Source organism: Gymnogyps californianus, chromosome 10 (assembly GCF_018139145.2).
Source record: "Gymnogyps californianus isolate 813 chromosome 10, ASM1813914v2, whole genome shotgun sequence".
Classification (NCBI taxonomy): Eukaryota; Metazoa; Chordata; class Aves; order Accipitriformes; family Cathartidae; genus Gymnogyps; species Gymnogyps californianus.
Genome location: NC_059480.1, coordinates 6,603,244 through 6,620,928, shown reverse-complemented (window position 1 = coordinate 6,620,928; position 17,685 = coordinate 6,603,244). Strand labels below are relative to the sequence as shown.

General features: G+C 38.2%; 1 protein-coding gene across 2 annotated transcripts; it reads left to right on the top strand.

Moving 5' to 3' along the window:
• Positions 1 to 367: 367 nt before the first annotated feature.
• On the top strand, positions 368 to 17,355 carry COPB2 (COPI coat complex subunit beta 2). 2 transcript variants are annotated; one of them, XM_050902248.1, is made up of 22 exons: positions 368 to 415; positions 2,165 to 2,302; positions 2,926 to 3,012; positions 4,762 to 4,888; positions 5,987 to 6,135; positions 7,326 to 7,472; positions 8,763 to 8,862; positions 8,999 to 9,141; positions 9,351 to 9,550; positions 10,141 to 10,251; positions 10,534 to 10,622; positions 10,704 to 10,810; positions 11,102 to 11,245; positions 11,915 to 12,045; positions 12,348 to 12,555; positions 12,787 to 12,897; positions 13,719 to 13,933; positions 14,211 to 14,303; positions 14,383 to 14,563; positions 14,711 to 14,779; positions 16,454 to 16,546; positions 17,012 to 17,355. In XM_050902248.1, exons 1-22 carry the CDS (start codon positions 413 to 415, stop codon positions 17,105 to 17,107), a joined length of 2,742 nt encoding a protein of 913 aa, XP_050758205.1. In that variant the 5' UTR covers positions 368 to 412; the 3' UTR covers positions 17,108 to 17,355. The 2 variants fall into 2 exon arrangements, with proteins under 2 accessions (XP_050758205.1, XP_050758206.1); XM_050902249.1 differs by lacking the exons at positions 368 to 415; positions 2,165 to 2,302; positions 2,926 to 3,012; positions 4,762 to 4,888 and adding an exon at positions 5,301 to 5,555.
• Positions 17,356 to 17,685: the final 330 nt, after the last annotated feature.

Below are 17,685 nucleotides of genomic sequence, written 5' to 3'. Positions count from 1 at the left end.
TCTCTAGGTCACTCACAACTGGGCAGAGCCCACTAGCTCTCCACCACCATCATCTAATTGAGAGGTCCAAGGTGGCACACAGGATTGTGGCTGGGACAGTGAGCGCCTCCTCACTTCAGCTGCCACCACGCGCACCGCAACGGCCGTTACAGCCGCTCTGAGGTGACGGGGCGCGCGCTCCCGCGCGCGGCTACTACAACTCCCAGCCTGCCCCGCGACGCGCAGCCGAGGGGCTGTTGACTACATATCCCGGCATCCCACGGCCTCGTCTCACTCTCGCGAGACCCGGGAGCTCCCGGCGCGGCTCTCGCGAGAGCGGCAGGTCCGGAAGCTCCACGTCGGAGGCTTGGAGCTTTCCCGGGGCGCAGCGACACCTCAGCCGTCGGCGCTGCGGCGGGGGCGACGCGGGGCCATGGTGAGTCCGGGGGCCGCTCCGCGAGCGAGGTCTGCTGTCCGGGGAGCACGACGGGGCGGCCTCCGGCCCCGGGAGCCCGGCCCGGCCCGGAGCGGGCGGCTGCCCGGGCGGGGGTGGGGGGGAGGTTGGGGGGCTGCCCCGGTGGGTGCCGCGGCCGTTAATGACCGGCTGCAGCAGGGCTGGCTGAGCGCACTGCGCGCAAGCCTCCGGTGCAGGAGGCTTGAAAAATCAGTCCTGAGCTGTTTTTACATGGCCTCAGTGAGGTAGCTCAGCCTGGCACAGCGCAGCTGCTGCTCTGACCGGCTCCCCCCGCGGCACCAGAAAAACAGCGCGATGGGACGTGAACGGAAGAGCAAGAGGCCTTGCAGGGGTGAGGGCCTGAGCAGCCGCCCCGCCAGGACGAGCCCGGAGCCAGGCCTGGACATCACGGGGCCCTTCTGCACGCTGTTGGCCCTGCATAAGGGAGTTGGGTTTGGCTCTGGGTGGGACAAGCCAGGGGTGTCTGTGCAGGGTCTTCTTGCTCTGTTTGACCTGGGCTTCCCTGTTCCCATGCTACCTGAAGAAGTTGTAGTGTTATTCTGTGATTTAAGTTAAATAACTTAATAAGAAGAAAGCACTTGAAAGCTCCCTAGTATCATTATGTTTGAAGTCACAGAGCAGATGCCTTGGGCCGTGTTACCAGTGTGGTATTTATCAAACCTAACAGTTGTCAAAGTGTTTTGAGTGCATGTTGCAGTTAACCTCTTAGATCAGCCATAGTCTGGTCCTTAGTAGTGGTAGATGGGAGCAGTTCCAAGGATAAGCACAGAATTGTGTGCAATTATCTTGCCTACTTTTCTAGTATTTATGGCAGGAGAAATAAACCACAAGTTCATTCTCTACTGTCAGATGTTATGTCCGTAAGTTATGGGTACCACACGATAGCTAGGTATCTTTTTCTCCTTATAGCATCTAATATATGTAACTGCAGTTTTTATTAATTTTATTCTGCTACTAAACATGTGCAGCATTCTTTGATCGGATGTTACCCATTAAGTTCTCTGAGATAAAATGTCAGCAGCGTTAAGTGAGCCCAATAGTCTTTGAGCATCTAAACAAATCTGTAATGCCTCAAATATTTTAGAAAATCACTTTGCTATACTTCATGCCTTTTAAATACTCTGGCTTTACATTGCCAGTGATGAAAGTGGAAGGTCAAAGCCTTCTTTGTAAGGGAAAGACTTAAACTTTTTCCTCCCCTCAATTTTTGCAACATAGTGTTCCATTCTAAAACTTAATATTGGAATTGTGAACGGAAATAAATTTATAATGGGCAAGTGTTGTGTTCCGTTGTGATAACTGGCTTTTCCACCTGGTTTTTCAGGTGAAGTAGCAGGAAGATTCATTTTCTATCATTTTTATTAGAAGTAAATTCTCTTTGCTTTGCTTTAGTAGTTCAGGGACACCAGGAACATGTGCATCTTTTTTTTGACTGCACTGGAGATACTTTTTACAGTATGAAAAAATTCTGAATTTCACAAAAGTAAATTAAATGGACCATTGCCATTGGTGGGGATGTGATGTTTCCAGAAACCCCTACAAAAACAAATTGGCAGATGGATAGAAAAGAGTAGTAGTCTTCTGTCTCCCTGAAAAGCGGGGTTGACTCCTTTTATTTTAAGGTTTAACTTCAGCTTTCCTTCTTCCATCATATTTCTGTGCCAGTTTTATGTTGAATAACTTGGTATTCTCAATTCTTTTCCTCTCTAGCCTCTCCGACTTGATATAAAACGGAAACTAACAGCTCGGTCTGACCGGGTGAAGAGTGTAGACTTGCATCCCACAGAACCATGGATGTTGGCTAGCCTTTACAATGGCAGTGTCTGTGTTTGGAACCATGAAACGCAGGTGATGATTTTGGTTTTCCTTTATTATGAAATATTCATAATTAACAGATGTATAAATTCTATTTTTCAGTACTAGATACACAAGAAGAATCTTAAATCACTGGCACTAATTGACTGTACTCTCCCCTGTCTTATTAGAAAAGTCACTGTAATAATAGACAAGGAATATCTTTAGCTGTGACTTTAATGATGTTTCGTTTCCTATAAATTTACTTTTCAAGATTTATCGCCTTTGTGGATTCCTTCCAAACTAATGCCTTTTCTTCTGAAAGATTAGATGCCTCTCCCTTGTACCTGCCATCTATATTTGTGAAGGTTATAGGAACTGTTAGACCTCTACCTGTCTATCAAGTATAGTTGAAATTGGGCAGCAGCTCCAAAAATATTCAGAGGTGGGGTTGGTTAAGAATGAAGGGAGAACGTAAAGGTGATGTTAAAAGAACGGCAGAAACAAGTATCTCCCTTCTTGGACAATTATGTTCCTTTTAAAAAGTGTGCATGTAGTGTTGTCGGATTCTTGGAGACTTGCCAAAGGCAACATACTGGACACTGTTAAGAAAAGATAAAGAGCTGATTTCAAAACTGATATTTTCTCCAGTGCTATAAACTTATTTTTATTTTTAGACTCTGGTGAAGACTTTTGAAGTGTGCGACCTGCCAGTGAGAGCTGCCAAATTCGTGGCAAGAAAGAACTGGGTTGTTACAGGAGCTGTAAGCTATTGTTGTCTTGTGATTTCCATATGCAGTAGTACTTTCTCTAATTCATTTTCATGTCATTCCTTTGTACATCACATAATAATACACTTTGATAAGAATTTGTAGAAGAGAAAGGAATATTTCACTACAGTTTCCTAGAAATTTTCTCCTTTAAGTAAGCTTTTCATTTCAAAGGAGAGCAACCTAATACGGTGGGTAATTCTGCATGTAGTGCAAGGTAGATCTAGATTCAACTTTTACTGTCAACTGGAACACACTCAGCACCCAATTTTGACTAAATATTAGTAGTGCTACTTTAAGATGAAACTATTGACTATGCTATGTAAGATGACTTGGAAGTTACTTTCTACTTTTGTTCTTGGTTATATTAAAAATAAATTTTTTAGAGTTTTACCTTTAGAAAAATACTTTTATTCAATGAGTCCACTTTGAGAGGAATAGTTTTATTCTAATTTTGGTAACACGTTTTTCTTGATGGAATGAATGTGTTTTGTCTAAATTGAGGTAATGCCTAAAATTTTCTGTCTCAGTTTTTTTTTTCTTGCCTTCTGCCATATACACAGTAAAAAATTTCTTGTCATTTCATTGTGTTATGCTGCCATGACCCAGTTACTTAGTGTGCATAAGTTAGCACTGTTTCCCAAGAAGTATGACACTGCCTCTTTGGCAGCACAAGAGTTCAAACAGCTGCATGGGAACTGGATTAGTAACTGATGAAAGTTAGTCTTCATTTTTATTTTTATCAACTTAATTTCACCTGGATCAGTTTCTTGATCTGATTCAGTGTGCAGCTGTATTTGTCCTAGCTTTCCTAAGGGAGGCTGCAATGCAGTTGCAAGAAATGGTAAGGAAAGGGCAAGACAGCTGCTTTCAGCAACAGGGCCAAGTCTTAGTCAGTGACTATGAGAATGTGACAGTAGTCATTGCTTATTCTGTGTGTTCATTATGCTGATAGGCTGTTCTCAAAAGAACATACTTGTCCTTTTCTGCCATTCTGAAGAGTCTTTTCTATAGGTGTTGCTGCTTAAACAGGCCTGTATGTGAAGGAGGAAAAGACAGAGTAGAAAAGTAAATGCTTTGGATAAAACAAGTACTGTAGAGTTTATCACTAAGTTTCATTTACTCTGATGGCCTTGTGACTCATGGTCACTTCTGAAAGCTTTACCTGATGATTTATTTCTTGTTCAGATAGTTCTTAAAAATTTATTTTTTTATAAAAAGGTTTGGGAATACCGCTTTTAATAATACTGTATCTGAAATAAAAATATCTCCCCGCCCCCCCAATCTCAATTTTAAAAAATAAAATTGAAATCACCTTTTCACTTGACTTAGAGCTACAACTTCTTTCTTCCTGGTCCCACAGCATTAACATCATTGTAAATTTTATGTTGGAGAACCTTGCTTTTCATTTTCATATAAAGCATTAATAATTTTAAAAGCATTTTTGCGCTTTCCTTCATTTTAAATCAAAAGACTATTTTAAATACATCTTTTAAAAATGAAATTTTAGTTGAAATTTATTCCATTTTATAAATGCCTTGTAATAGGATTGGGTAATTTATAGACTTCTGAATCGAAGTATAATTTGTATGATTAGCGATGTACAGAAAATACATTTTCTTAAGCATCTTGTTGTTAGAAGCTCTTCAGTGGTGGACTGTTTTTTTTCTAGCTATTCTGCATTGAATATAAGGTGTATTATACAGAGAGTGCTATTTTAATGGTGGCTTTTTCCTTTCATAGGATGACATGCAAATTAGAGTTTTTAATTATAACACCTTGGAAAGAGTTCACATGTTTGAAGCACATTCAGATTACATTCGTTGTATTGCTGTGCATCCCACACAGCCTTTCATACTGACAAGCAGCGGTAAGAGTTCTTTGGTATATTTTTTTATTTATTAACCAGCTATTTTTAGGCTTCTGTTTTCTGTCTAGTGAGAGATTGCATGTTTTTTCCTTTTTCTGCTGAAACACGAATCCTTGAGCAAGCAGCCAACATGACAGTTGTCATTTCATGTTATTTCTTTGCCCAATGCATTCATGTTTTTTAATGGAATATCAACTGTACTTACAGTTTAAAATATAATAGCATATGTTCATGTCAGACAAGACTGAAGAACCTTGTTGCTTAATACCTGCCAGAGGAAAGGTTCATATATGTGCTAATTAGCTGTTATTTGAGAGAGTGCCACACTGAAGTTCTATTTTTAAAAAAAATTACGTAGTGGTTTGGAGTATGTTTTCAGCTGGCAATCTGACTTGAAGCTACAGATAACTTTCATCTTTTTTCCCGAAATACTGCTGAGTTCTCTATTACTTGAGGCGATCTATGTTACCCAGGATTGGAATATCACAGTATCCCAACAGATGTTGCCCAAGAACATCTACATCGTGCTACTCGGTCCTTTTCATTCCTGGAAACCTTACTAATGCAGTCAGAGCTCTGCAAGAATGCAGAGAGCCTTGAGAGTCAGAAGCACCATGTATTTCTGTGTGTTTCTGTTGAAGCTAATACACTTACACTTGAAATAAAGGTACTGGGAAGCCAGCTTGGCTGTCTTTGCTTACTGTTCCTTAGTGCTTATCAGAGTAGGTGCTGCAGAAGAAAGCATGGGTCCAATTCCTTAATATCTGCCCAATATTTTAAGATGAATAATTCAATACCTTAATATCAATTCTTAATCTCCCTTTTTAAGACAGATATATTTCTTAGTTTTATCACCATTTTACTGGACAATCTTTTTGAGAAACTTGTACTCCCTGTGGTCCTTCTGCAAGGAAGGACTGGTAATCTTACAGATGAAAAATATATGGAGTATTAGCAGTACCCCCTTTCAAGGGGGAAGGGATGAGTGAGCCTTTAACTTGAGTTATTAAGGATTATGTAGTTGAGGAAGGTAGGTATCAGAATATATTAAACTAACTGAAGCTTGGTTTTTTTGGTGTGGTTTTTTTTTTTTTCCAGATGACATGCTCATTAAACTCTGGGACTGGGATAAAAAATGGTCTTGTTCTCAGGTGTTTGAAGGACACACCCATTATGTCATGCAGATTGTCATAAACCCAAAAGACAATAATCAGTTTGCCAGTGCCTCTTTGGATAGGACAATCAAGGTAGAGAAACTCTGTTTTGTGGTTTTTTAGTCGTTAAGTAATTATCATACAGAGTACACAAACCAATAATACTGTATGGACAATGGGTCAAAACTCTTAAAAGCAGGTGCAACAGTAGAATTTTTATTGACCAAAGACCTGAACGTTGGTTGAGTTACTATGCATCTCCTAAGTAATTCAGTAAATTTACAAGATTACCTGTCACCTCTAATCATTGAAGTGCGTTCTCTAAACTTTAAGTGCTACATTTCCATTTGGATTGCACAGAAATATTGGGGAGGAGTAACGGTTATACCGTCAATGAGGAGTTTGGGAGAATTGAAAATATATATATAGTGCGTAAAGCCTTTAACTGTGTGCATTTAAAAAAAAACAAAAACAGTAAAGGCGTTTCTCCCATTATTTTCATGTCTTTGGCTGTCTATCTACTGAATTGTTTCCAAAGGTGTCTTCAGCCTTCTCATGGTAGACCCTGATGAGTCTCATTTGCTGTGAAACTATTACTAAATATCTTTACAGCCATCTGAGCAGTGAGACTTCCTCACAATTGCTATAAATTATCAGTATATTGGCTGTAAAAAGCTGGTTTTGATTTTGTATGTCCTCAGATGTTGAGATTAGGTGCATATAAATGTTGGTTTGATGTGATAATCATGGGAAAATAGTAGTATATCTACAACTTTATTTGATTAATTTTGAGTCTTCATTTAGCATAAGATTTGTCATTCATTTAATGTAACTGGAAAAAATAAAATTCAGGACACAGCTAGGGGCAACTTGTGTATGCACGAATAGTTGATTGCTTTTTCTAGGTCTATTAGTTAATTTCATAAACAAAGACACTGTTTGTAAGAAGTAGTTTTATAGGGTTTTATGTCCTTTAAAAAAAAAGTTGAAAGAAACAAATTCCATTGTTTTGACATGTGAGCACAGCATGTGCAACTCAGCATGTTATTTCTGTTGGGGGGGGGGGGGGGAAGGATTGGCAGTTTGATAAGCAGTTGTTCAGGTTCTTCACCTAATAAAACAAACATGTCTTTGGAATTCCATATGCTGTATCTTTGGAATTGTAAAGTACATCTAAATACTTACTCTGTTTGGCAAGGTTGACCTGGATGCAAAAGACCGATAACTATGTGCGGTTGGGTTTTTCGGTTTGTTTTGTTGTTTGTTTTTTTTTTTCTGGGAAGGTGTGGCAGCTTGGCTCTTCTTCACCCAACTTTACTTTGGAAGGCCATGAGAAAGGAGTAAACTGCATTGACTATTACAGTGGAGGAGACAAGCCGTATCTCATTTCAGGTGCAGATGACCGGTTGGTTAAGATCTGGGACTACCAGGTATGTGTTCAACTCTTCATAAACTTTTGTGCAGACTGCCATAGCAAAACCATTAGTGAAGAAACAGAAAAAGAGGAAAAGGGCTTGAATACACCAACAGATTTTCCTCATCTTTCCTTGGAAAGAAGGAAGTGGGGGGGACATATTTCATGACATATTTTTCATTTAAAAAAAAAAAAAATTTGTTAACCCTTGAGAAAACCTGCTGTGAATTTAAATAACCTCAAAGTTAATTAGTAGAATTAAATTTGGCATAAAGTTTCTATTATTAGCATTAGGTTTTTTCTTGTAACGTAGTAATTTCTACCTTTTGGACTTCTTTTTTTGTGCTTTAAGGTGCTCCTCTTCTATGTTCAAATATCACTCTTTCCATCCTTTCACTTCTCATTAATTTTTTTCCTTTTTTGTTCATTCCCTTCCCTGTTGTCTTTTTCATCGTATGTACATTTACACAGGCGCATGTGTGCATGCACACACGTGCGTGTGCTTCTACTTGAAAATTTGCAGAGGTCATGAAGTGACTTGTTTGAGTGCTCTACAGGAAAGAGAGCTTGAACCCAGGGATTCAGTTCTGTTGCTGGAACCTAGAGCTCCTAAGTTCTTCCTGTGTACAAGTGTATGAATGGCCAGAAGGGCAAGACGGAATTTGTTAGATAGTACTTTCTGGTTGTTAAAGCATATTGCCCTGGAGTAAATCCAAGCTCAGAAGTTAAAGCTAGAGCTGTTAATTTAAGTAGGCACTGCAGTAATGACTGTTACATAACAGTGCTTGAAATTTTGCCACCATGTACAGTTGTATACATCAGTTACATAGTCTAATCTTAGTTGTCTCAAGCAGAGTAGACTTTTCTTTCACAACTGTGTGAATGAACATTCTTAACAAAGACAATATTGGATCTAGCTTCACCTGTAATTAGATTCAGATAGATGTTTCACTCTGATTTTTTTTTTTTTTTCTCAGCTTTCTATCTTGCTTTAATCTGTTGTGCTACGTAGCTCTGAGAAAGCATATCTTCTAGGGAAAAACCCATCTGAAAATAGAGGGAAAACAACTATGTCAAGGGAAATAAATATTTTCTTCTGGGGAGGAGAAATTAGCTTAATACAATCATAGTTTTTAATGTCTAATGCTATTTGAGCATTTTAGAAATAAATGTTATTGGAAGAAATCTAGAGAAATATGTTTTCAGATAAATTTTGGATTTGGGGAGAGATTATTTAAGAAATTAAGGTAAAAATGTAGCAACGAGTTTATTACCTGTACTTCCAACTCTTTTTTTTTTTTTTCAGAATAAAACATGTGTACAAACACTGGAAGGACATGCTCAAAATGTGTCATGTGTCAGCTTCCATCCTGAATTGCCTATCATTATCACAGGCTCGGAAGACGGTAATTTTGTATTTTCTGATAGATAAAGGACAGGGGAAGAACTTATGGGAGAACTCTTCTTGTGGTGTGGCTACACACCTCCTGCCCTCGCATTGAGAGAAGAGGTAAGACATGTATTTCTTTCTTTTTCCTCTAGGAACTGTGCGCATTTGGCATTCAAGCACTTACCGCCTGGAAAGTACCCTCAACTATGGTATGGAGAGAGTGTGGTGTGTGGCCAGTTTAAGAGGATCCAATAATGTGGCTTTGGGATATGATGAAGGCAGCATTATTGTTAAGGTACAATTAATAATTTGAAATGAGAAATGGTTATTCATCACTGTCCTGTGTACAGAGCAACTGATTTCTGATTCTGTGATAATATGTAAAATACTGAAAATTTGGCATTTTTAGACAGAGCCAGGGTATTTCACTAGATATGTTCAACTGAAAAGAAAATCAAGAATGTATTTTCTCCATCTGCTAAACTCTTACGCTACACTTCCTAGCTTGGTCGTGAAGAACCTGCCATGTCCATGGATGCAAATGGAAAAATTATTTGGGCTAAACATTCAGAAGTCCAACAGGCTAACTTGAAAGCGATGGGAGATGCTGAAATCAAAGATGGAGAAAGATTGCCACTGGCTGTAAAGGATATGGGGAGCTGTGAAATCTATCCTCAGACAATTCAGCACAACCCTAATGGACGGTAATAGATTTTAGAACAAAATACTTAAAAATTTCTGACATTCTGAAAAAATGTCCTTTTTTTTCTTTTGCATTGGGAAACTTTTTGGATTAAAAAAATGAGTTGCATGTGTGCTGGTGGCGAACAGGTATATCGAAGCCAGGCACTGTAAAATCAGAGTAATAGATGGGCTTCGCCTATAAGAGCTCACAGCTTAAACAGAGAAGCTGAACACTGTAGGTTGGGGAAGAAGTGTGCAAGCAAAATGTTTAAGGTAGTAGCAGCAAACCACATTCTTTTATCACTTCTCTTGAATTGTTTTTTGTTAACAGATAAGCTAAATTAAAAGAAAAGGTAAAGGGATACAAGGCACAAGAGCCGCTCAGTGGAGACCAGAAGGAAGAGGGAATAGCAAGTAGCTAGCAACATGACACAGGGAAAAATCCGGTTCTGTGACACTTTTGGAATATGCAAAGCTCTTTTATTCTGTCTGCATTTGCAGTGATTATATTGGGCTAGGGGCCTTTAACTTGTAAGATAATTTGTCTGCTCGATCATGCCTATTGAACTGAACACAGATACCTGACAGATGCATCTTTCTCATGCTCTAGGTTTGTAGTAGTGTGTGGTGATGGTGAATACATCATCTACACAGCTATGGCTTTGAGAAACAAGAGCTTTGGTTCTGCACAGGAGTTTGTATGGGCGCATGATTCTTCAGAGTAAGTGTTGCACACTTTTCCCTTTGTATTAACTGAAATTTGCTGCTGCTAGTTTTCAGGCTGTACAAACGGTAAACTGGCCTGAAGACTAAAACCTGTGTGGATAGTGAACTTTCAATAACTGTCCTGCTTTAAAATTTTCCATTTGTAGTGCTCTGCTAATTTTTGAAGGTAAATCAAATGCAGTTGTCTTGTAGCAGCTTACAGTCTTAGTAATTTGCTACTTCGGAAGCTTGAATAATTTTTTTTTTTTTTTTTTTTTACAATGCAATCTCTATTTAGATACGCAATTAGGGAGAGCAACAGTGTTGTAAAGATATTTAAAAATTTCAAAGAGAAGAAGTCATTCAAACCTGATTTTGGAGCAGAAGGTAAGTGTTTACTTTTAAAATAGATATGTTGGTGCATTTTTTTGCACAATGTGGATTTCTTCCACCTTTGTTTTCTTGCAGGCATCTATGGTGGCTTCCTGTTGGGGGTCAGATCTGTTAATGGTTTGGCATTCTATGATTGGGAAAACACAGAATTGATTCGCAGAATTGAAATTCAGCCCAAACATGTAAGTTTCTAGATGGGACTAAAGATATTTACCTGTCTGTGTTTACTGATTTTATTTTTTTACTAGACTGCTGATTTTCTGGAATGAAGCCAAGCTGTCAAGCATAAAGTAATAACCTCTTAAGTTTATCTGAGTCCTGTAGCAGAAGGGGGAAAAAAATCCGTGTATGTGTTGGCTTCTCAGGTCCTAAAGCTTCTGTTAGAGTTAGTATGTTTTAACCTTAATTTATACATCCTCCTTTCTTAACCTGGGGTTGTTGAAACAGTGCTGTTGTTGATTCTGATGATACAGATTTTCTGGTCTGACTCGGGTGAGCTTGTCTGCATTGCTACAGAAGAGTCATTCTTCATTCTGAAATACCTATCAGAAAAAGTTGCAGCCGCCCAAGAAACACATGAAGGTGTCACTGAAGATGGAATTGAAGATGCTTTTGAGGTACCTTCTATTTAAAAAATGGAATAGGATTAGAGATCATGGAAGCAAGTCTTCCCAGAGTAGAGGGGAGTCCTTAACGTAGTCCTATTAAATTTTATATACATCTGCCTGAGGAACACTGTTAATCATTTTATTTGGGTTCCTGGGGAGAGTACCCCTGTTTGAATCCCAGCGTGACAGACCTTGATGCCTGCATTTCTCTTCAGACATCTGTTTACTATTCTCACAGAGTTATAGAGGTTACTTTTAAAACACACTTTTGGGTAGTACGTTTATGTAGCTTAAACTTTTTCTGCAATTTTCAAGTTTTGAAATGTTATTGAAGTTTGAGAAGAAGTGAAAAAACCTCATGCTGTGAAATGTCAGAAACAAAAATTTCAGAAGGAAAGTTGTCTTTGATTATCTTGCTTAATGCTTGGTTTGGTGCTTGTTTCCTAGACTTATAATTGGCTTAGTTAAGAATTAAGGTAGAGATTTCATGTTACAGCATTTTTGTAAAACTAAAAGCATCATTTATGTACTTACAGTCTGTATCTAAACTTATTTTTGTAACTTGCCCAACTATTTACTTAAGTATAGAATATTAAATTTAATTTGAAACTGCAATAGTCTTACTGCTATCTAAAAGAACCTTTTTATATATCTAATGAAATCAAACTTAATTTGCAGGTTCTTGGTGAGATTCAAGAGATTGTGAAAACAGGCTTGTGGGTAGGCGACTGCTTTATTTACACCAGTTCTGTGAACAGACTCAACTACTATGTTGGAGGAGAAATTGTCACTATTGCCCATTTAGACAGGTAAGTTGCTGCATCGGGTTATAAGCAAGCGTTAAAGGTTCTTTCAACGAGGTTAGGACAAGGTGAACTTTGTCACCTGCTTGACATGCATTACTACTTTTTCTTATATATCATGCTAATGTATGTTCTGAGGCAGTAATGTAATCTTGGAGGGAATAAACAGTGTTATGTGAAAGTGTACATATAGTAAAAGTAGAATTTTTCATGTGAGTATTCTTGCTACTGTAAGAACTATTGGATTTTTTTTATAGACTATTTGGTATTGGATTTATTCAAGATGAATATTCTTTGTTTTGTTTCAGAACAATGTATCTTTTGGGGTATATCCCTAAGGACAACCGACTTTATTTGGGTGATAAAGAGCTAAACATTGTTAGCTACTCCTTGCTGGTCTCAGTGCTTGAATATCAAACTGCTGTGATGAGAAGAGATTTCGGTATGGCTGACAAAGTTCTTCCCACAATTCCAAAAGAACAGAGAACCAGAGTTGCACATTTTCTTGAAAAACAGGTAAGACACTACTGCTTAGTTATCCAGAACTTAATAAATCCGTTTATTCACATTTCTAATTGAGTTTGCTAAGCAAAACCCAGTCATGTTATCTGTAAGCATAAACTCTTGTTAATCATCTGTATTTATTTGAGAATACCGTAACCTTCTGTTTAGAGGGTTTTTGTTAGAACATCTAGGATGCTGTTTGACCTGACAGATCACAGCTTTACTTTCAGATTTTTATTTTAGGGCTTCAAACAACAAGCTCTTGCAGTATCTACAGATCCAGAGCACCGTTTTGAACTTGCTCTTCAACTTGGAGAATTAAAAATAGCGTATCAGCTTGCAGTGGAAGCAGAGGTAAACATATAATTTTTGGTGATTCATACTAATTCTGAGTATTAGCATGAATCTAAGAGCCCTGTAAGAAAAGACAATGGTATGTGGGGATGCAGTACAGGTCCCTGAACACTATATAAATACTTCCAACTTCCTCGATGAAGCTCTTCTGCCTATAATTTAAAGGAATCTAAGCTGTGGGATGGGGACAGAAGAATATTGTCTGCTCAGAAAGCTACAGAACTCCGGGAGAATACAGAGCTTGAACCAAGAACCAAGCCTTAATCTCCAGTATTTAACAGTGAGAGGAGGAATGACAGGACTGAAGCCTTTAGGCCTTTGTTCCAGCCTTGGCAAACTTAGACTCATGCACTAGGAAGACTGACAGGCAGTGATTTGTCCCATAGCCATTATTCAGAGAATTGATCTCACAGTTCCTGTTGTAAAATAATGAAGTTAGTGGTAAGGAATGTCAACTTACAGACACAAATGCCTTTCTTACATTCTGAAGGTTAACTTGGGAGCTTTAAGAGATTGTTACTGTTTAAATTTCCAAAGTTATTTCTACCTCCTTCCTCCATGTTTAATGAAAAACTGTTTATTTTATGTAATGGTATAGCTGTGTAATGATCTGCATATAACACTCACTGTGTCATGCTGTGAAGCTGCAGTAATCATAGTATCTCAAAGGGAAGACAAGTGTAATGATGGGATACAGTACCTTCACAAGCAAACTTAGATTTTCATATTCAATGCTCTGAAAATCTTTAAATGCTGTTCAAAAATGAGGGTTATTTTTTCTTTTTTTTCTTTCCCTCCCTCTCCCTTCTTTGTACAATTAGTCAGAACAGAAATGGAAGCAACTTGCTGAGCTTGCCATTAGTAAATGCCAGTTTGGCTTAGCCCAGGAGTGTCTCCACCATGCACAAGACTACGGAGGACTACTGCTTCTGGCTACAGCTTCAGGAAATGCTAACATGGTGAATAAGTTAGCTGAAGGAGCAGCAAAAGATGGCAAGAACAATGTTGCATTTATGAGCTACTTCCTGCAGGGAAAGTAAGTAGCAAGCAAGAGATTCAGATTGTTCGGTTCTGCTTTCCCAAGTGCAAAGAACCTCAGGTTCTTCGAATGGTCAACTACAGCTAACTTAGAACTTCATGGAGAAAGGTTGTGTCAGGTACCTTTTCAGAAAGCTGATTCTATTTTATGATGGCTGCTACTTTCAAAATCTGAAATGAAAGCATTTCAATGTAACAGAATAAACAGCTAATCTAATACAAAAATTTGTCTTTATTAAATTTACTGGTTAAAATCACATTTTAAAATGTTTTAGGCTTGATTCATGTTTGGAACTCCTGATTAAAACCGGGCGTCTCCCAGAAGCTGCTTTTCTTGCACGGACATACTTGCCAAGCCAAGTTTCAAGGTAACTTCAAAGCATATGCAGAGCATGCATAGTGTTGTCAGAATCAGCTGTGTATAACAAATATGGTTTGGATCTCCAGGGTTGTTAAACTGTGGCGGGAGAATCTCTCTAAAGTCAATCAAAAAGCTGCTGAGTCCCTTGCTGATCCTACAGAATATGAAAATCTTTTCCCTGGCTTAAAGGAAGCTTTTGTTGCTGAAGAGTATGTTAAAGAAAGTCTTGCTGACTTGCGGCCAGCCAGGGAATACCCCCTTGTCACTGTAAGTAAGAAGTGGGAGTTCTTATTGTCTCTAGAAGAAAAACATTTGGTGCTGTATAAAATCAGCTTTAAGCAAGTCAGTGCAACCACTTAAACATTCTGTGAACATATGTTTTGGTGGGTTTGGTTTGTTTTTTTTTACTTTTAGCCAAATGAAGAAAGAAACTTACTTGAAGAAGCAAAAGGATTTGAGCCTTCTGGAGTAGTGGCATCTCAGGTCAGTGTTACTACTAAATGATGAATTCTAAGAAAGAGGCAACTTTGCTATTGTACGGTAACATCTACCCTGGAGAATATTCCACCAATAATGGACAAATTATTGCTCTTATTGGCTTGACTGTAAGCGTTGCAGCTGAGTTCCATGTTCTTTTGCCTCAGACTCTTCTTAATGTACTTCTGTAACTACTACTGACTTCTTGACTGTGAAATTATTTCTTTTGTGTGGTTGCTTATCTTCGGTCATCTTTTGTTAGTGTGAGTAATTGTAGAGTCTTACCATTGAATTCATCCTGCAGAAAAACAATTTCAGTTGCACACACAAACACTGCCTCAACTGCTGCTAGTTTTCTAAAAGCTCAGTAGTTGGAACCTGGAAACTTGTGCATATTACAGCAATTAAAAATGCTTTATATTCTTTGCTAGTGTGCATGGTTGCACACTGACTAGGAATCCTGCTGAATTACTTCAAAATATGTTCTAATCAATATCTGAAGTAACTCCAACTGATTTTTTTTTTACCACCTCAGTTGTCCAAGTATTATGCAGAAAACACATGACTTAAATATAAGGTATAAGCATACAGATTGAAATGAACACTTAAAATGCTTTTCAGAGCTTAAACAGAAGATGACAACCTCTAATTCTTGCTCGTGACTAATACACTTTATATTTGAACATGAAAATCAGAACGTGAGAGTTTCTTAAAGACAATGACAGCTCTTTGAGGCTATAAACTTCTAAAAACTGTAGTGGAAACTGAGGGAGAAACAAAGTCACAACTCTCCATTCTGTCTCTGTATTTTTACCTCATAGGACATGCACTACAAAACTTCATTGACAGTTCAGTTTGCTTACTTTCCAGTAGCTTTAGTGACTATTTGCTGCTTGTGTATCAAAGCAAGTATCATTAAAGCTAAATCAAACTTGTGTGCACATTTGTTAAAGAAGATACAGAAATAGCATTGCAGAAGTTGTCTAAAACAAGGTAGAAATAGCTTGCATTAGAAGCTGAAAACAAGACCACTAATGTTAGAAGCATATCTTTGCATTCAGTTAATGACTGCGTAGAAGTCCTTAAAAAACAGTTGTGTCTTACAGCTGAGGCTGAATATGGGAAGTTTTGTAGGAGATAATTATATAATTAATCTAAATACGGTTAATTGAATAGTACCATTGCTTTGGTAATGGTACTAACCGATGAATTATCTTAACATAAAACTTGTGCAGCAGTGAAGAGAGAAGGGTAAGTGTTAAACGACTATAGGGTATGGAACACACAGCCCAGCAACAGTACTAAGATTTACCACCTTTGGTAAAACTGCTGTGACAATCTCAAGTAACCTAATCTCTTTCCTGCTGAGGACCTTGAAAATCACTTGCTTTCTAACAGCACTTCGGTATTTGAAATTAACTGATACTTTCTGAAGGCTGCTTCACTGTATCAGTTCCGTAGTCAACTGCTTTAAATAAACTGGGTGGGGAAATGGTAGTCTCCAGCAGAGTGAGGACTGGAATGCTTACTGGTTGTCAAGATGTCGTTCAAGAATTACTGAGGGAAACTTTTTGAAAGGGAACCACCAGGAGAAGGGGGATTATAGGTCTGCTGTTGTTTACTTGCTTTTGTTAAAAGAATTTAAGTTCAAAAGAACTTAAGGAATCTCTTTTTCATTAGAAAAAGGCTGAAGAACAGGTTCCATCTCCTAAACAAGAAGTGATGAAGACAGTTTTGCAGAATTCTGATCTACTTCCAACAAGAGATCAAAAGGTACTGAAATACATTTTCATGAAGTACAAGCACTAAATTCATTTTACATTGAAGACTTCAACTAATAATGTGATTAAACCAAGCTACTAGAAAATGTCACTTTATACATTAATAGACCCAGACAGCTTAGGACCAGTACAGTGTGTGGATCCCTTCCTGTTGCATGCAGAAACTGCACACAGTAATATAGACCAGTTCCTACAGCCTTGTGGATTTACAAGGAACAAAGGGTGAAGTCCAAACACAGTTGGTCAGAACGTGGTAAAAAGTTGCAACTCTGAGAGATGCTTTCTTACCAAGAAGGCAGCTTCTCTCTACAGCTTAATTTAACAACATTTATGTTTCACCTGACTGCCTCAGCTTCATGTTTCGCAGAATGTGCAAATACATCATACAGAATCATACATCATATAAACTGGCTAACATGTATTAGTATCCCCTTAATCTAGTCTTTTCTTTTCCTAGACGCTGCTGGACTTGGAAGATGACTTAGATAACTTGGATCTGGAGGATATTGATACCACAGATATCAATCTGGATGAAGAGATCTTAGATGAGTGAACATACTTTTTAGATGACCAAATCAATTACTCCAAACAAAGGAATAAAGTTCTGTGGACTATGTCCTCCAAGTTAATTTGATTTTTATACTGCAAGTGGACCATCTACATGTAGAAAGAAGGGTAGACCCAGCAACCGTACAAAAAGAATCAGTTTTCAGTATGTTGAAATTCAAGATGTAGGCCTGCTCTAGTGCATACTAATAAATTGCATTTATCGAGCAATTCAATAAACACTTTTAAACATTCTGTTCCTCAGCTCTCCATTTACTAGTAATTCTACTATTCTTATCCCAGCTTCAATAGTGTGTATTGCAAATATTTGAAACAGGAGCACAGTAGCCAAGCATTAGTATTTTAACCTGACTTTTCTCAGCATATACACTTAGGTATATGGTTACTTTTTCACTGTGCTATTTAGCTTGTATCTGTTAACTCTTCCAGACAACACTTTTAGCTAAAAGATCTAACAGAACAGTACTACGTCTTAAGGGATGGATGTGGCATTATATACGTTCCTAAATGAAGCTGTCCAGACCCTATACTTACTTCAGTAAGTAAAACGAATTGCGGGTAATT

Bases quoted from the DNA above. Each gene is read 5' to 3' on its own strand.
- COPB2 (XM_050902248.1), top strand. The intron at 2,303-2,925 runs GTGATGATTTTG...TTTTATTTTTAG, and splicing joins TTTGGAACCATGAAACGCAG to ACTCTGGTGAAGACTTTTGA. The intron at 13,934-14,210 runs GTAAGTAGCAAG...AAAATGTTTTAG, and splicing joins AGCTACTTCCTGCAGGGAAA to GCTTGATTCATGTTTGGAAC.